This window comes from Notothenia rossii (genome assembly GCF_949606895.1).
Source record: "Notothenia rossii genome assembly, chromosome: 11".
Taxonomy (NCBI): Eukaryota; Metazoa; Chordata; class Actinopteri; order Perciformes; family Nototheniidae; genus Notothenia; species Notothenia rossii.
The window spans coordinates 58879042-58898366 of NC_136910.1; the positions used below are offsets into that span (position 1 = coordinate 58879042).

Sequence of the window (19325 nt, forward strand, 5' to 3'; positions counted from 1 at the left end):
CTCAGATCTTGTTCTTGAGTAAAAGTAGAAGTACTCAGATCTTGTACTTGAGTAAAAGTAGAAGTACTCAGATCTTGTTCTTGAGTAAAAGTAGAAGTACTCAGATCTTGTTCTTGAGTAAAAGTAGAAGTACTCAGATCTTGTTCTTGACTAAAAGTAGAAGTACTCAGATCTTTTACTTGAGTAAAAGTAGAAGTACCAGAGTGTAGGAATACTCTGTTACAGTAAAAGTCCTGCATTCAAAATGTTCCTCAAGTAAAAGTAGAAAAGTATTCTCATCAAAATATAGTGAAAGTAGCGACAGTAAAAGTATTCATTGTGCAGATTGGTCCATTTCAGAATAATAGATATGATATGTTTTATAATGATTGATCATGAAAGTGTTCTCAAAGCTGGTAAAGGTGCAGCTAGTTTGAATGACTTTGTATACTGCAGGGTAGCTTGTGGATTTACTCCAGGTGGAACTAAAGTCTGATTTTTGATTGACAGCTCCTCACCTGATCAAAGTGATGTCGTCTATCAGGCCGCGGTTCTCGTTGTAAACTCGCGAGACTTTGATGCCCAGTTTAGCGCTGGCAGCGGACAGGAGATCCTCCAGAGAGCCGAACACAGCCACCACCTGAGAGATAAATACAACACAACAAAAGCATATTTTCTACATGTGTAAAAAACAGACTGAAAAGCTAACGTAGCTGTTTTTGTTTTTAGCAACATGCTAACCAAACACATCTATATTTATTTATATATGTATACAATCTATGGTCACAGCTTACCTTTCCATTTGAGGAGGTTCCGTTGACAAACAGTGTGACTCTTCTCATGGCCAAATAAAATCAGTTCAACAATCAACAGCTCAGAAAATAAACAGTAAATACATCCTTTAGCAACAGTTTAGCAACGGTCTGTTTCCTGTCTCTGATCCGGAATAAACTCAAACGCGGAAACAGCCAATCAGCTGCTGAGAGGAAACCGCGACAGCCAATCAGGGATCAGAGGGGGCGGGACCTCGATATCCTCACATATGAAAATCAAAAAAATGATCTATGTTTGATTTATTTTTACAATGCTAACTTTACACTAGAGAGATTCCTATCAGTTTAAATAATTCATAAAAATAAACCCCTAATTTACCAGCTGCAATATTACAGTGAGGGACACATTAATGCATCAATAATAATATAACAATAATATCATATACACTATTACTATACTTCTGGATTGATATTTCTAATGGAAATGGTGTGTGTGTACTTATACTCTGCCTTTTTGATTTGATTTGTAGGTTTGAGGTGTAGTACAAAATACACTGTGTTCACAAAGAGCTTTATTAAACAAAGTAATCACCAAAACATAAAATAAGAGCTCTTTTTAGCATAAAATTGTGCAATTAAAGTCCCAGAGAATGTTCATTTGGCAAGAGCAGAAAACTAAATTATATTTTTATTGCACAATGAACTTTAAATAAAAAATAAATCTCCATTTTTTATTCCAAAAATATATATGTATGTGCCGGCAGAGAGAGTGCAAACCACAATCAACTTGTGAATAAAAACAAACTGAAACGTTTTGATTGCTTTCAGCTTCCTTTGGGAGCATGTGACACTTCAGCAGGTCGTACAAATGTTATTATTATTATTATTATTATTATTATTATTATTATTATTATTATTATTATATTAAACAGGTAAATAACTCTGCTGTAAGTCAGAAAATGTAGCGCCAAAGCAAGAATTGAATTATCCCTTAAAAGGAGTTTGAAGGAAAAGAATTCGGGGCAATTTTTTTATCCAGTAGCTCAAAAACCAACAATATAAATCCAGAAAAATGATCTAAAAACGATCACAATTCAAGCAGGTTTCACAACGGAGGTCAGTGATTAATAACCATCGTGTTACAGAACAGTGCTTTTCAGAAAATAAGGTTGTTCTGTTATTAAAAAGTACTAAGGCACATGAAAGGAAGACGGGTGTTTTTAAGGCTCATTAAGTTACATCAGCGCGCTGAGTTACATGCACTCATGACACGAAGTCCCTCCCCTTCCGGTGGACCTCCATGGGACCTCATTTAGGAAAAGTTATGTATTGAAGTCAATGGAGAGAGAAAGGTTATCTTTCGATCCCGTTTGAATTGTGCCACGAATTACACATATGATGTTTGTCAATTTAAAAGATAATTTTGAAAGACAAAAAAATAAAAATGTGTGGTAAAACTGTGAAGTAACACTTTTTTTGTGTGAAACGCTGAATGAACTACATCGGGGCACATTTCACTTCTTTCTTTCAGAATGAGGCGTAACGTTTTAAAAGAGGTGAAAATCACTCCAAGTCTGGGCATGTTGAGAGCTCAGGGTGTATGCAGGAATCCTGAAGTCAGATGTAATCCCTTTTAAGACCCTTTCAATACATTTTAAGATCTCATCGCCACTTTGAGTTTTGACCGGTTACCTTGGCGACACACTTTACCTCACATTGACTATATTCAGTATTGATTGTCCTTCCTCCTTATCTTCCAACCATTTGCGATATTTTTGGATCTTTAAGTATTTTTGGAACTTTAAGTATATTTGGATCTTTAAGTATTTTTGGAATTTACGGTATTTTTGGAACTTTAAGTATTTTTGGAATTTACGGCATTTTTGGATCTTTAAGTATTTTTGGACCTTTGGACCCTTTCCACTTGGAGTTTTAACCGGTTACCTTGGCGACACATTTCACCTCACATTGACTATATACAGCATTGATTGTCCTTCCTCCTTATCTTCCAACCATTTGGACGCAGACTTGCATTTCCCCATAACGATGTTGCTTAGCAACCGGCGTAAACAGACCTTCGCGCGCTATCAAGCAGTGAGCGTGCGATGTCCTGTTCAGATGAAGTCAAACCCAACGGGATGCCATAAATAAAGTACACAGAATCACACTACACACCTACGCAATGATTACATTCAGGCAGACTGTAGAATACAACCTCTTTGGACAATTGATATACTTATTGAAAACAAGCTACAAAATGTAATACCTTGGAAAATGCACTTTCATACTTTTTAATAGCCTTCATTTTCGCTAAATTGATTTATCAACTTTTAATAATAGCGGACCCCCTGGAGCTACAAGTCTGGGCATGTTGAGAGCTGTACATACACACAAGGGGAGTGAGTCGGTTCCGTGAGAGCCAGCATGCGGGACCGGGACTCTGGGATTTGTAGTCTTTCTAGTTGCGTATTTTTCATAGTAAAAAATTATGGAAATTATTTTTAAAATTTGACAAACATCATATGTGTAATTCGTGGCACAATTCAAACGGGATCAAAAGATAATCTTTCTCTCTTCATTGACTTCAATACATACTTTTCAGAAATAAGGTCCATGGGTCGGAAGTAGATGGGCGGGACTTCGCCTCTTTATACCATTTGTTCTGTTTTAATCACCAGATATTCTAAATTCTGAAGTGCAAACACACATTCAGACTTCCAGAGACACACTGCGCTAGTTTCCGTTTGACTTTGGGAGGGGTTCATTGTGAATGTGATAATAACATGATTCCTTTCATGCTTTTTACTATTTAAATCCCCCCTTTCCTAATTATCAGTCTGTGTTTCTTGCTGATCTGACAGCAAAGGTGAGTGGTTCCTATATTTAATAAAAGAAAAGGAAACATAATATATATTTATATATATCTTCAAGTATCCGTTGTCATTGAGACCAGATTTTAGGGTTGAGAGGAACTCTGATATGTTTAGTCAGTGAGAATAAGGCAGGAGGAGAAAGTTAAAGAGGCCCTAATCTGTTCATGTTCTCTACTTTAAAGAGTCCTCTCCTGCTGATGTTCAGGTGTATATCAGTATGTAGTGTCTCTACTTTAAAGAGTCCTCTCCTGCTGATGTTCAGGTGTATATCAGTATGTAGTGTCTCTACTTTAAAGAGTCCTCTCCTGCTGATGTTCAGGTGTATATCAGTATGTAGTGTCTCTACTTTAAAGAGTCCTCTCCTGCTGATGTTCAGGTGTATATCACTATGTAGTGTATCTACTTTAAAGAGTCCTCTCCATGCTTTAATGTTCAAAAAGCTCTTTATTTTTCTCATACTGTCCTCTTTTCACCCTCTGTCTGAAACCAGAATCCTGTCTGTTCTGATTGGTTAGCTGGCCGGCTCTGTTGTGATTGGTCAACCAGCTTAGAGATGTCCCGCCCCTCAGCCTATCACGTACAATGTGTTGGAGAACATTTACACGCACAGAAACCCATAGAACACCACGCCTCTTTAAACGTCCTTCTCTCTCAGACTCACCTTTATTAAAGTAAAAAGGTGATTTTACAGTAAATCCCATCCCAGTTCCCTCTCTCTCTCTCTCTCTCTCCTCTTTATTAAAACTACTCGTTGCCGCTGTCCTCCGTGTCCTCGTCCTCTGCTCCGTCACTTTGTCCCTCCGTTTGCGTCTCTGGATAATAGTCCAGGATTTGTCTGCTGGCCTGGTTGGTGCACTGCTGCTGTTTGAAGTAGACCTTCATCACTCCTTTAATCAGGACGAAGGCGATGCCGCCCTGCAGGAGGAGAGAGGAGTCAGTGAGACACTTCAAAGTACACACATCCTGTACTCAAGTAGAAGTACACACATCCTGTACTCAAGTAGAAGTACACACATCCTGTACTCAAGTAGAAGTACACACATCCTGTACTCAAGTAGAAGTACACACATCCTGTACTCAAGGAGAAGTACACACGTCCTGTACTCAGGTAGAAGTACACACATCCTTTACTCAAGTAGAAGTACACACATCCTGTACTCAAGTAGAAGTACACACATCCTGTACTCAAGTAGAAGTACACACATCCTGTCCTCAAGTAGAAGTACACACATCCTGTACTCAAGTAGAAGTACACACATCCTTTACTCAGGTAGAAGTACACACATCCTGTACTCAGGTAGAAGTACACACGTCCTGTACTCAAGTAGAAGTACAGATACTCATGTTTACAAATACTCTGGTAGAAAGTTCAGGTATTTGTGTTCAACATGTAAGAAGTAGAAAGTACAGGTATTTGAGTTCAACATGTAAGAAGTAGAAAGTACAGGTATTTGAGTTCAACATGTAAGAAGTAAAAAGTACAGGTATTTGAGTTCAACATGTAAGAAGTAGAAAGTACAGGTATTTGAGTTCAACATGTAAGAAGTAGAAAGTACAGGTATTTGTGTTCAACATGTAAGAAGTAAAAAGTACAGGTATTTGGGTTCAACATGTAAGAAGTAGAAAGTACAGGTATTTGAGTTCAACATGTAAGAAATCAAAGTAAAGAGTCGTCAGAAAAATAAGTAGTGGAGTAAAGTACTGATACCAGATATATGTACTTGAGTACAGTAACAAAGTATTTGTACTCCACTACTTCCCACCTCTGGTAAACTAACACCCTTGATGATAATAAGAAATAACTTTAAAGGGTTTATTCACCAGTACGGTGCGCTGGAGGTTGGAGGACATCTTTCTGAAGAGCAGCCGCCCCACCAGGGAGGCGATGGTGGGGAAAACGAGCGCTCCACACAGAGTCCGAGAAACAGAAAGATGGTCTCCGGCTGTGAGGCCGTCAGCAGGGACTCTGGGCAGGTAACGGCCTGCAGGGGGATATATAAAGTTAATTAAATCAATACATATCACTGATTGAATGCAGGCTGGTGCACTCAAAATGTATGGGAGGATTTAACAGAACAGAAACGACTGATTAGTGATTTAGAATGACCGTGTGGAGGATATGAATATTTACAATAAACTAATGCATAAATGTTTTAATAAATGTATAAATACAAGTATAAATAAATAAAAGTTACTACTCAAACAAAAGATAAACTAATGTGTGTGTGTGTGTGTGTGTGTGTGTGTGTGTGTACCTGGTGTGATCTTCCCTCTGTGTTTCTGCCACAGCTTCACCAGGTAGTCCTCCCAGCGGATCATCTTCCCCAGAACCAGCAGCACGGGGATCGTCGGGAGGCCCATCAGCAAGAAGAGGGGGTCGGCCCGTTCCATCACCTGGAGACCCTTCTTATGACCCACCACCTACACACACACACACACACACACACACACACACACACACACACACACACACACACACACACACACACACACACACACACACACACACACACACACACACACACACACACACACACACACACACACACACACACACACACACACACACACACACACACACACACACACACACACACACACACTGGGGTTTGATACGTCACAGCTCTCCAGAGGGTTGCATTTCATTCCTTATATATATTCTCAGTGTGTACCTGCATGACGGTGACGGCTCCGTACGTGACGGCGGACCAGTACACGGAGCCCACCACGACCCCGACTGCAGCGAAGGGACTGACCCGAGTCAGAGCGCGGTCCACCTGCTGCAGGAAGTACACCAGCGGGCCTGGGGACAACAACCACAACAACAACAACAACAACAACAAACAAACAGGGTTAATGTTGGGAAACTACTGAATGTTCCTTCTATATCAGAGTAGCACAAGATAACAGAGGCCCTACGTAGCTGTGTACGTAGCCGGATGTATGACTACATGAGACAGTGTGAAGTCATGATTGGCATGATGACACAGCCCGTAGAGGGACAGGCATATGACTGTCTGTTTATTGCTTACGCAGGCCTTAGCTGATCTGAACTAATGCCTTTGCTTTGAACCAGTATTCCTCCATCTTGTTGACTGTAACTCCCTCTCTTGTATATGAAGCATATCGAGGACTCTACTCTGGGAACTATGAGTCCCACGCAGCCCTGTGAGGAGACACACACACAGTTTTACTTTACCTTCTTAGGTTTATAAACATATTTGTATTTTATCTAATTTATTGGAAATGTTTATTGTAATCTCACTGGTCCCCGGCTTGAGCTTCAATATCAGGATCCATGTATCTATGATCCTCTCAACAATGGAAGTAGTCAAAACAAAAAAAAGATAATTTGTTGGTATTTTTTCTAAAAATCTCAAAATTCTGACTTTTTATAAAAATTCTGAGTTTTTTCTAAAAATTCTGACTTTTTCTAAAAATTCTGAATTTCTCTAAATCTCAAAATTCTGACTTTTTCTCAAAAATCGCAACAGTCCTGATGCTCTTTTAGGTCAGGGGTTCCCAACCCCCGGTCCGGTGTTACTGCCGGGCCGCGAAATAGCTTGTTTAAGCACCGGATTGGCAAAACAGGAGTCTGTAAACCACACACACACACACACACACACACACACACACACACACACACACACACACACACACACACACACACACACACACACACACACACACACACACACACACACACACACACACACACACACACACACACACACACACACACACACACACACACACACACACACACACACACACACACACACACACACACACACACACACACACACACACACACACACACACACCTGTTGCTACCTGCTGGAGGTGAGTAAATATTCAAATCAGTTAAAATGGACAACCGGTCCTTGATTTTTTTTTTTATGTATCTGCCGGTCCTTGGCACAATAAAGGTTGGGAACCACTCTTCTAGGTAATCACACATCCTGTCATGTTCTCAGCTGCAGTCGGGATACCTTTGTTATCATGGTACTCTGATATTGGAAGAGGACATTCACTGTTTTCCCAACCCTTAGTAAACGTACCCATCTTGGGGAAGGTGATGTGATACTCGGTGCCACACTGCGGACAGCTGACCGACCCCCCGCTGTTCCCCTTCTGCTTCTCGTCCAGCCATCGCTGCAGACAGTTCTGATGGATCCACTTGGTGCAGCCTTTACAGCGGCAGGGACTCACCCACTCTGCACTCAGGTCGTCTCTCTCTGTCGCAAAACACACCCAGCAGTGTCTGGAGAGAGAGAGAGAGAGAGAGAGAGAGAGAGAGAGAGAGAGAGAGAGAGAGAGAGAGAGAGAGAGAGGGAGAGACACACACACAGACAGTAAGAGAGAGACACACACAAAGAGACACACACACAGGGACACATAGACAGAGACACACACACACACACACAGAGACAGACACACACACACACACACACACACGCACACACACATAGACAGACACACACACACACACACACAAACACACACACAGAGAGACACACACACAGAGAGACACACACACAGCATATTTAGAAATGGTATCTGCTGAAAAAATGCACAAAATATTCCAGAAACAAAATGAGCTTACATATTTGAATAAGAGCAACATGGCGTGCTCTCGGATGGATGTGGTCTTAGTGACAGGATTTCTAATGTTGTATTGTTTCTTATATTCTCTTATAGTATCCTATAGTATCTTGTATTATATTGTATTATATTATCTTACTTCTCGGGCGTCTCCTCAGCGAGGGCCATGGTGAACAGACTCTGCTCTCCTGGATGTTAACATGAACTCTGCACACAGCTCCTCTGAAAGAACCACAAACACACACTTTAAAAACACACCTTACCACGGCAGGTAACGTGGAAACACCTGCAAGAAAATGCACTTCCTACCTACCTACCTCTCTACCTACCTACCTCTCTACCTACCTACCTCTCTACCTACCTACCTAACTAACTACATATCTATCTATCTACCTCTCTACCTACTAACATACATATCTACCTCTCTACCTACCTCTCTACCTACCTGCCTACCTACATATCTATCTATCTACCTCTCTACCTACCTACCTACCTATCTATCTACCTCTCTACCTCTCTACCTACCTACATACCAACATATATATCTACCTACCTACCTATCTATCTATCTACCTCTCTACCTACCTACCTACCTATCTATCTACCTCTCTACCTCTCTACCTACCTACATACCAACATATATATCTACCTACCTACCTATCTATCTATCTACCTCTCTACCTACCTACCTACCTACCTACCTACATATATATCTACCTCTCTACCTACCTCTCTACCTACCTCTCTACCTACCTGCCTACCTACATATCTATCTACCTACCTACCTACCTACCTTCCTACCTACCTATCTACCTACCAACATATATATCTACCTACCTACCTACCTACATATCTACCTACCTACCTACCTACCTACCTACATATCTATCTACCTACCTACCTACCTACATATCTATCTATCTATCTATCTACCTACATATCTATCTACCTACCTACCTACCTACCAACATATATATATACCTACCTGCCTACCTACATATCTATCTATCTATCTATCTATCTATCTATCTACCTCTCTACCTATCTACCTACCTACCTCTCTACCTACCTACATACCAACATATATATCTACCTACCTACCTATCTATCTATCTATCTATCTATCTACCTCTCTACCTACCTCTCTACCTACCTCTCTACCTACCTCTCTACCTACCTGCCTACCTACATATCTATCTATCTACCTACCTACCTACCTACCTTCCTACCTATCTATCTACCTACCAACATATATATCTACCTACCTGCCTACCTACATACATATCTATCTATCTACCTACCTACCTACCTACCTACCTACATATCTATCTACCTACCTACCTACCTACATATATATATACCTACCTGCCTACCTACATATCTATCTATCTATCTATCTATCTATCTATCTACCTACCTACCTACCAACATATCTATCTACCTACCTACCTACCAACATATATATATACCTACCTGCCTACCTACCTACATATCTATCTACCTACCTACCTACCTACATATATATATACCTACCTGCCTACCTACATATCTATCTATCTATCTATCTATCTATCTATCTATCTATCTATCTATCTACCTACCTACCTACCAACATATATATCTACCTACCTGCCTACCTACATACATATCTATCTATCTACCTACCTACCTACCTACCTACCTACATATCTATCTACCTACCTACCTACCTACATATATATATACCTACCTGCCTACCTACATATCTATCTATCTATCTATCTATCTATCTATCTACCTACCTACCTACCTACATATCTATCTACCTACCTACCTACCAACATATATATATACCTACCTGCCTACCTACATATCTATCTATCTATCTATCTATCTACCTACCTACCTACCTACATATCTATCTATCTACCTACCTACATATCTATCTACCTACCTGCCTACATATCTATCTATCTATCTATCTATCTATCTACCTACATATCTATCTATCTATCTATCTACCTACCTACTTACCTACCTACCTACCTACCTACCTACCTCTCTACCTACCTACCTACCTACCTACCTACCTACCTACCTACCTACCTACCTACCTACCTCCCTACTCAAAGGTTAACTAAACAAACTGTTCTCCATCATGGATAACACCAACCTTTGACCCCACCACGTTTACCTTCAAAAAACATAATTAATGTACATAGTGTCCGCACACATTGTCTTTAATTTATATTCATTTTAACACGCTGTTTTATGTTCTACTCATTAGTATGTGCATTGCCTTGTTTACGTGCTGCTGTGACGAAAACATGTGGCAAATTGGGATCAATACAATTGTAATGTATATAAAATCAAAGGCCAATATGTGTGTGTAGTATTCTTCTTTATATTTCTGTAGCTTAGTGAGACTCCAGATTGTTCATTATTCAATGTTTTCGTTACTTAGATAGTCTAGTAATGTCTGTAGCTCCACCTTGACCAACAAGATTTTATAATGCAGTACTTGTAACAGAGTATTTGTACATGTAGTACTTTTACTTTTACTCAGGAATAGAGTATCCACCTGTTCTCTTCCTTCAAGTCCAAAGTCAGAGTCCAGAGGTAAAGTGTGACAGAGCACAGACCATAAACTGATAGTGAAAGTATTCCTAACTTTACAAACACTCACCTAAAGTCAATGTCTTTTAATTCAGATAGATAGAGATGGATAAATATAGATATATACTTTGTTAATCACAAGTTAGGAAACCCATGCTGAACTTGTAAACAAAGTGTACTATATACATTAAAGACTTGTGATGATATATGCGTAATTAAAATCGAGTTTTGCTTCGTTTATGAGCAAAAACTCACTAAATGTCACTTATTTTAACCTCGAAGACACAACTTATGCTAATGCTAACAGGAGAAGCTAGTAGCATTGTGGTTAATTTTACATTACGAAGCTAAGCTAACTAGTAAAAACGACAACTACACTTCTTTAACCGATAATATAGATGACCTTGTAACCTGTCAGTTCAATAATAAGCTGTGTGGTATTGATATTAAATCACCACCTACCTGAAAAAGGGAGAAAATATCCAGTTATATTGTGTTTTTACTGCTAATTTCGTTTTACATTATGTCATGTTTTGCTCGGTTGTGTTATGCTAACCATAATAAGCTAGAGTTAAAGAAGCTTTCTGATTGGTCGGCAGCTGACGTTAGATGCTACGTTCAAATATATGGGAAATTAGACACTCTAAACTCTGCCACTGTCTGGATCATTATTTTCAATATTATGTGGAAAGCATTTATATTTTTAGAACTACTTTATTGAAACAGAGGAGCTCTAATATAAAACAAAAATAGCAACACTAGTTATGTAATCGCCCTTTTATCTATAGGTTTGTGACCTGGATTTTTCATTCATTATGTATTTAAGTTAAACTGGGCGTTTTTCTCACAAAGAGAAGCTGTACTTTCCGAAGATTCTCCCCCTGCCTGACAGCAAACAGCTCTGCAACGCATGGCCATCCGGTAAAGCGCTATGATTGGTTAAAACCCCTGTCACTCAAAGTATCCATGAATATGATTGGCTCATTCTCTCCGTTAGTCACCAATGCGTGACAGCGTTGTGTTGTTGGCACAGGAGGCGGGTGTAACGGTAGCAGTATAGGAGCGGCTCGGAGGTTGATGACAGCGCGGTATCTTTTCATGAATAAAACACTAAAAACAGGAGAAAAACTCAAGCGGATATATAGAAACATATCTCCCAAACCAAACCCGTCATGGAGTCCTATGACATCTTAGCTAACCAGCCCGTTGTGATCGATAATGTGAGTATTTATGATGTCATTCATCCACACCCTAATGTGAGGCCTGTTAGCTTCATTGTGTTATAGCTAATGAAAACACATTATAATGCCTTCATTACTTTAGTGATTAACAATGCATTCACTGTGTTCCACTTGTTAGCATATCTTCAACTGATAGTATTAATAACATGCCTTGATTTATCTGCTAACACAGTGACTAGCTTCCAGCAGAAACCGGTTAGCTTAGCTTAGCAACCAGATCATAATGTTAGCTGTGGTGCTTTAGCTGTATTATAACGGATATATTAATAAGGATAAATATCTAAGTAGCTGTGTTGAGCTGTCAGTATGATATGAGGGTCAACAATCAGCTCTACATGTTAAATACCTGCATCTTTATGTGAAGAACAGACAGCAGGATGCTAGCTCTGCTGTCAAACCTGTATCATCCTGTTACCAGCCGGAATCAGTATTCAGATTATTTACTTTAAGTACAAGTACACATATCACAGTGTGCAAATACTCATGTTCAAGTACAAGCACTGCATAGAGAATGATTCTTAAGTACTAGTTTTTAAATGCAATTAGGGTAATGTACTAAGGGAGTAAAAAGCTTTCAATATTTTAAAAACAAAATGCTTATTAATTCCAATGAATTCTCTGTTTTCCACTCATGGTTTTAGTCACTTAGATATCCAGTTGGATGGTTCAATCTACACCAAATTATCCTGTTTTAAAAGTGTTCCTTAATTGTGTGTATCAAAGTCTGAATGTATATATAAAGTAACTAGTAGAAGAAATCTGTAAAAAGCACAAAGTTTGCTTTCAAAATGTACTAGAGTAGAAGTATAGAGTACTTGAAAATACTAAAGTACAAGTACCTCAAATTACTACATGTACTTTTTTGCTTTCCACCACTGGTTATCAGCATTGTGTACATTAAGTATTGATTGTGTATTAAGCTGTAGTTAAAGTACCTCTGAGTGTTTTATATTATATATCTATCTGAGGTTTCTGGATTACTGAGTGTTAAGTACAAGTACACATATCACAGTGTGCAAATACTCATGTTCAAGTACACACATTGCATAGAGAATGATCCTTAAATACAACTGTTTAACTACAATTATGACAATTTACTAAGGGATTAAAAGTACTACAAATATTTAAATATGTTTAAAAACAAAAGCAGCAAAAAACTTCTTATTTCCAATTAATTCTGTTTTCCACTCGTCACTTAGATATCCAGTTGGATGGTTCAATCTACACCAAATGATCCTATTTTAAAGTGTTCCCTTTGTGTGTGTCAAAGTCTGAATGTATAAAGTAACTCGTAGAAACAATCTGTAACATGTACAAACTGTAGAGTAGAACTAATAAAGTAGTATACAAGTACCTCAAATGAGTATTTAAGTAGATCACTGAGTTTCTTTCCACCACTGGTTATACCACCACACATGACGTATTGATGGTGTTTTAAGCTGTAGTTAAAGTATTGATAAAGTGTTTTATATGATATCTGATGTGACTGGTTACTGCTTGTCTTAGTCTATACTGTGGGCTAGTGTATCTGAAATATTCCCCTGTTTTTAAATATTCTATCACATGTTTTTTAGGTTTCTTTTAAAACAAGTTTTGTCAGAAATTCTTCAGACTTTATTCACATGTTCTCTGCACACTTTTCCTTTGTATTCAACATTTGACTGATGTAAACTTCTCTCTACTTGAATGTTCAGCAACGTATTCTGAAAGGCCATCACATGTGTGTTTCTACTTTTGTTGCATATTCCTTTTGGACATGTTTCCACACTATTTCCCCAAAAGTGTGTGTCCCAATGTTTTTGGGACACACACCTTTGTTCATTTCTTCAGAGGGCTTTCCAGACCTCGTTCCCACATTAAGGACATTTAGTTTGTCCTGTGAGAAGTCCCACTACCTTGAGTTTTCTCTCCAGTAATCGGTCAACATATTAAAAAGACTAATCCTATCTATTTCTGCCGCGACCAGTCATCTCCATTACAGATGAACAGACTGAAGACATGATCACTGGATTCATTCATTGATCCCAAGGTCTACAAATATCAGAGAATAGTGAAACATGTCTTTAAATGTCTTGTTTCTCAGTCAAACCCAGAATGAAATCACCTTCATGTGATATCGAACATGACAAAGACAGACGTATCCCTTTGAAGCTGAGGACATCATCTTTGTTTTTTCAACAAACTGCAATGATCCTTCTGTTTATCGACTTATCATTGAAGCGTTGAAACCATCTTAAGAGTATGACACCTTATATTAAATATAGTGTGTTAAAGCACGCTAACGATGCTTTCAGTGTTACTTCACGAGGCATCAGGTCCCATGATCCGTTTCTTTGGGTGTGTTTCGGTAAATAATGAACTTTTTCCAGCAGATCTTTTCAGTTTCCTGCAGCTTCGCTCGTCACGACGATGCAGGACAAAGTGGCTGTTGAAGCGATGTAGGGCACAGTGTTTCTGAGTGTGTGTGTGACGGCTGGGGGCTTCAGGCTGTGTCTCATGACCTCCCTGAGTGTGAGAGATTAACAGTCAGACCCTGTGATGTTTGTTTCTTATGATTCCTCGTTGTGCTCCTCAGGGTTCGGGGGTCATCAAAGCCGGCTTCGCAGGAGACCAGATCCCCAAATACTGCTTCCCTAACTAGTGAGTGTCCTTCTGCTCCCCGGAAACACAGAGGAAACATTAGCTGTTCATCTGATGCTGTTACTTTAGTTTGTCTAAGAAAGGCCAGCAATGTGTTTCATAACATATCCATTTTCTAAAAATATATTTCTTGTGATTTCTTCAGATTTTTTTAACACATTTTAGGGATATTTTTTAAATATATTTTCAGACTTTATTTAAATATTCTATACAGATTTTTCTGGTGTTTAAGGTTCCACACTTCCTCCTATATTTAGTCAGTTATAGTTATAGATAACACTGCTCCCCCAACTAGTGAGTGTCCTTCTGCTCCTTAGCCACGCACCTTGTCTTAAAAATCCTGTGTTTCATTTGTTCTGTGTGTGCGCAGTGTGGGGCGTCCAAAGCATGTGCGTGTCATGGCAGGAGCGCTGGAGGGAGACCTGTTCATCGGACCCAAAGCAGAGGTAACACAACGTGTGTGTGTGTGTGTGTGTGTGTGTGTGTGTGTGTGTGTGTGTGTGTGTGTGTGTGTGTGTGTGTGTGTGTGTGTGTGTGTGTGTGTGTGTGTGTGTGTGTGTGTGTGTGTGTGTGTGTGTGTGTGTGTGTGTGTGTGTGTGTGTGTGTGTGTGTGTGTGTGTGTGTGTGTGTGTGTGTGTGTGTGTGTGTGTCACATGTAGCTCAGGGGTTAGGACAGAGACCAAGAACCAGAACAGAGGAGCTTTTCTCTATATCTCAGCCATAAAGGAACAAAACGAGCCAAACTCCGTCATTTAACAAATCTCAGATGTGTGCGTCGATGCAAGCTTCATCCTGGCTCTAAAGCAAAGGTGTCCTCAAAGTCTTAGATTTAGTCCCTTTCCGGGGGACCTCCATGGACCTTATTGAGGAAAAAGTATGTATTGAAGTCAATGGAGAGAGACAGATTATCTTTCGATCCCGTTTGAATTGTGCCACGAATTACACAAATGATGTTTGTCAATTTAAAAGATAATTTTGCAAGTGAATTATTTTTAAATGTGTGGTAAAACTGTGAAGTGACACTTTGTGAGAAACCGCTCAATGAACTACATCTCCCATCTCGCACCACACACCAAGATGGCCGTCACGTTGGCACATTTCACTTCTTTCTTTCAGAACGAGGCGGAAAATATTAAAAGAGGTGAAAATCACTCCAAGTCTGGGCACGTTGAGAGCTGTGCATACACACAAGGGGAGTTAGTCGGTTCATTAGAGCCAGCATGCGGGACCGGGACTCTGGGATTTGTAGTCTTTCTAGTTGCGTATTTTTCATAGTCTTATATTTCAACAGTTTTAAGACAAACTGTGACTTTCTTGACATGGAAATGATTTTTTAAATTGACAAAGATCATGTGTGTAATTCCTGGCACAATTCAAACCGGATGGAAAGATACGTTTTCTCTCTCCATTGACTTCAATACATACTTTTTCAGAAATAAGGTCCATGGGGCGGAAGTAGATGAGGGACTTCCCCTCTCTATAGATTCCAGCCCTGGGATCTGGATCAGCAGTTTTCCTTCGACCTCCCACCACGTTCAGTCAGGAGAACCAGAGCAGTGTTCTTCCAGATATCCAGAGAAATAAACCAGATTGTTTTTAGCTTCTCTCTGAAAACAGAGCTTTATGTAAAAGAAACACGGCGGCGTGCGTTGAAGCTTGCCGGCGAAGCGTGTGTGAAGCTCGACCAACAACCAATCACATTAATCTCCCGCCCCGGACACACAAGCACGCGGTTTGATTGGCTCGAGCTCGTACTGGCATTTGATTGGATTGGCTGACGTTCCCGTCGAAGCTTCAAAAGTTGAACTTTTCTCAACTTTCGAAGCGAGCGATGCGACGAACCACAATGCAGTTCAGCAAAGCGTGAGGGAACCAAGGAAACGTCTCGCTTAGTAGAAATGAAGCCGATGCATTTAGCTTCCTCTGTGGAGCTGTCTGACGTCCCTCTGCGTCCCTCAGGAGCACCGCGGCCTTCTGTCGGTTCGATACCCCATGGAGCACGGAATCGTGAAGGACTGGAACGACATGGAGAGGATCTGGCAGTACGTTTACTCCAAGGAGCAGCTGCAGACCTTCAGTGAGGAGGTGAGGTCCTCCTCTTCATCTCCTCCTCTTCCTCCTCCTCTTCCTCCTCCTCCTCCTCCTCATGCTAACTCCTCCTCCTCTCCTCCTCCTGCAGCATCCTGTCCTCCTCACAGAGGCTCCTCTGAATCCCAGTATGAATCGTGAAAAAGCAGCAGAGATTTTCTTCGAGACCTTCAACGTTCCCGCGCTCTTCATCTCCATGCAGGCCGTCCTCAGCCTGTGAGTGTTGCATCATGGGAGTTGTAGTCTTCAGTGGTAAAACAGCGCTGGCATATCAATGCATGAGCCAAAACAAACGTGTGTATCATAACTTATATTTTCATTCTTTCCTCTGTAACAAAAAACCCAGTTAAAAGCAGCAGTTTGCAGCTGTGGTTGTGCAGTGAAGCATCATGGGAGTTGTAGTCTTCAGTGGTAAAAACATCAGTAAAACAAATGTGTGTCATAACTTTATGTAATAACAGCTTTTTTCTTTTATCTTCTGTATAAAAAAAATTGAACTTTTGAGCGACTAGGGAATTAAAGGTCTCTTAGTGAAAACAAGAAGCAGTGAAGCATCATGGGAGTTGTAGTCTTCAGTGGTAAAAACAGCGCGGGCATGAGCCAAAACAAACTTGTGTATCATAACTTACATTCTCATTCTTTCCTCTGTAAAAAAACCCTGTTAAAAGCAGCAGTGGTGGTTGTGCAGTGAAGCATCATGGGAGTTGTAGTCTTCAGTGGTAAAAACCTTAACACAGAGCCTCTTTGACCTTCTCTCCAACACTCCGCCTCCCTCCAGGTGTGGTCCAGGCTCCTGATGGTGTGTGTTTGTGTTTTTCCTGCAGTTATGCGACGGGCCGGACCACCGGGGTGGTTCTGGACTCGGGCGACGGGGTGACCCACGTGGTCCCGATCTACGAAGGATTCGCCATCCCTCACTCCATCATGAGGGTGGACATCGCCGGCAGAGACGTGTCGCGGTATCTCCGCCTGCTGCTGCGCAAAGAGGGGTACAACTTCAACACCTCGGCCGAGTTCGAGGTGGTGCGCACCGTCAAGGAGGTGAGAGGTCATGGTGTATGCACGGTGTAGGGATGCAGAAACTGACCATGATCAAAATCAAAAATCGGACAGCCCTGGGAATAATAATCGATTATTCGACGCGCCCCGCCCGCGCCCCCCCCCCCCCCGCGGCAGAGAAAAAAAACCTTTTACATTTGACCTCATTTGCACTCGTCAGTTTGACGTAGTTCCACGAGGAACTCTTCTTTCCTTTGTTCATCTTTAGTTGTGTTCTCACTCCAATAAATCAATCGCCCGTGTGACGGAGAGGGGGGGGGCGGTGTGTAGCAGCACAGCAAAGGGCTGCGCTGCTGGCTTCCTCCAAGTTTACAGTAAAACAAACTGGTGGTGTGACCAATGGGCATTTACAATAATTAATACTATTATTAGCATTAGTCTATATTTTGGTTGAATCTAAGCCAGGAAAAAAAAAAAAACATCAATAATAATAAAAAATATATTTAAAAAATCGAATTTAAAAAATAATGTTCGATTATGGAGACTGTAACGAATAATCGCTGGCATCCCTAGCACGGTTACAGGTATAATAATACACTTAATATTGGTTAAGATTCAAAAGGTTTAAAGCACACATGTGTCAAACTCGAGGCCCGGGGGCCAAATCAGGCCCGTGGTGGATTTCATTTCGGCCCGCAGGATAATTTCTAATCTTAGATCTGGCCCTCCGGTATATTGCACTCACACCTTCACTCCATCCTGAGGGTCTCCTCCGCTCAGAGCCTGAGCCCAAACATTGATGACCTTGCCCCCAAGATGAGATGCCTAGTATCTGAGCTAGCATCACAGAGCAGCACACTGAGTTTAATGGATGTTTCCTTCTGCACTTTCTCTCTCACGACAACAGGGCATGTTTGGTTTCTCTTTGAGGGAAATAGTTTTGTTGAAGCTGTTGTTGGCCTGTGGGAAAATGTACTCATAAGAAATGACTCTGGAGAAGCTGCAGATAGAGCCATAAGAAATGACTCTGGAGAAGCTGCAGATAGAGCCATAAGAAATGAATCAACTGATTATTTAATGTTTAATGTTGTTTTTATAGGCAATCATTGAAGCTTTGTTAGTTCCAGGTTTAATATGTGCAATAAGTTCATTTCAATAAGTTCTGTAATAAACATTGAACCAGTCCGGCCCTCCACTAGTACACATTTTTTAATGTAGGCCCACTGTGTATTTGAGTTTGACCCCCCTGCTCTAATGTCATATCATATCCACAACTACATCTCCTGAAAACAACGTGTTAACGGAGTTGTGACGCTGTGTAGGAGGCTCACACTGACGAGTGACATGTATTTAAAAAAAGTGGATTTAATTATAAACTGAGGATTCTGTCTTGAATTGAATTGATTCTTGTCTCTCTCCCCCCTCCCCTCCTTCCCCCCCCCCCCCCCCCCCACACAGAGAGCCTGCTATCTGTCTTTGAACCCTCAGAAAGACGAGACTCTAGAAACAGAGAAGGCTCAATATGTGCTTCC

General features: G+C 40.6%; 3 protein-coding genes across 4 annotated transcripts in view; 1 reads left to right on the forward strand and 2 right to left on the reverse strand.

Annotated features, from left to right (window-relative positions):
• The window catches only part of LOC307025488 (BTB/POZ domain-containing protein KCTD9-like), an 11313-nt gene extending 7408 nt beyond the window's left edge, over positions 1-3905 (reverse strand). For both annotated transcript variants that reach the window (XM_079660211.1, XM_079660212.1), the window contains exons 1-2: positions 774-3905; positions 498-619 (exon numbers count right to left, since the gene is read on the reverse strand). In XM_079660211.1, coding sequence (XP_079516337.1) covers positions 498-619; positions 774-821 — 170 coding nt within the window. In that variant the 5' untranslated portion in view covers positions 822-3905. The remainder of the gene's footprint in view (positions 1-497; positions 620-773) is intronic.
• A 144-nt stretch (positions 3906-4049) lies between these two features.
• On the reverse strand, positions 4050-11422 carry LOC307025489 (E3 ubiquitin-protein ligase MARCHF5-like). The gene is made up of 7 exons (XM_079660213.1): positions 11288-11422; positions 8370-8452; positions 7687-7889; positions 6298-6428; positions 5881-6046; positions 5447-5607; positions 4050-4540 (listed from the first exon to the last, which is right to left on the reverse strand). Exons 2-7 carry the CDS (start codon positions 8396-8398, stop codon positions 4370-4372), a joined length of 861 nt encoding a protein of 286 aa, XP_079516339.1. The 5' UTR covers positions 8399-8452; positions 11288-11422; the 3' UTR covers positions 4050-4369.
• Positions 11423-11854: 432 nt separating this feature from the next.
• On the forward strand, positions 11855-19320 carry LOC307025358 (beta-centractin-like; the record flags this gene model as incomplete). Its single annotated transcript, XM_079659991.1, has 7 exons — positions 11855-12045; positions 14642-14706; positions 15077-15152; positions 16666-16791; positions 16886-17010; positions 17619-17835; positions 19252-19320. Coding segments are annotated over exons 1-7 (726 nt in total), but the record flags the coding sequence as incomplete, so codon positions are not given.
• Positions 19321-19325: the final 5 nt, after the last annotated feature.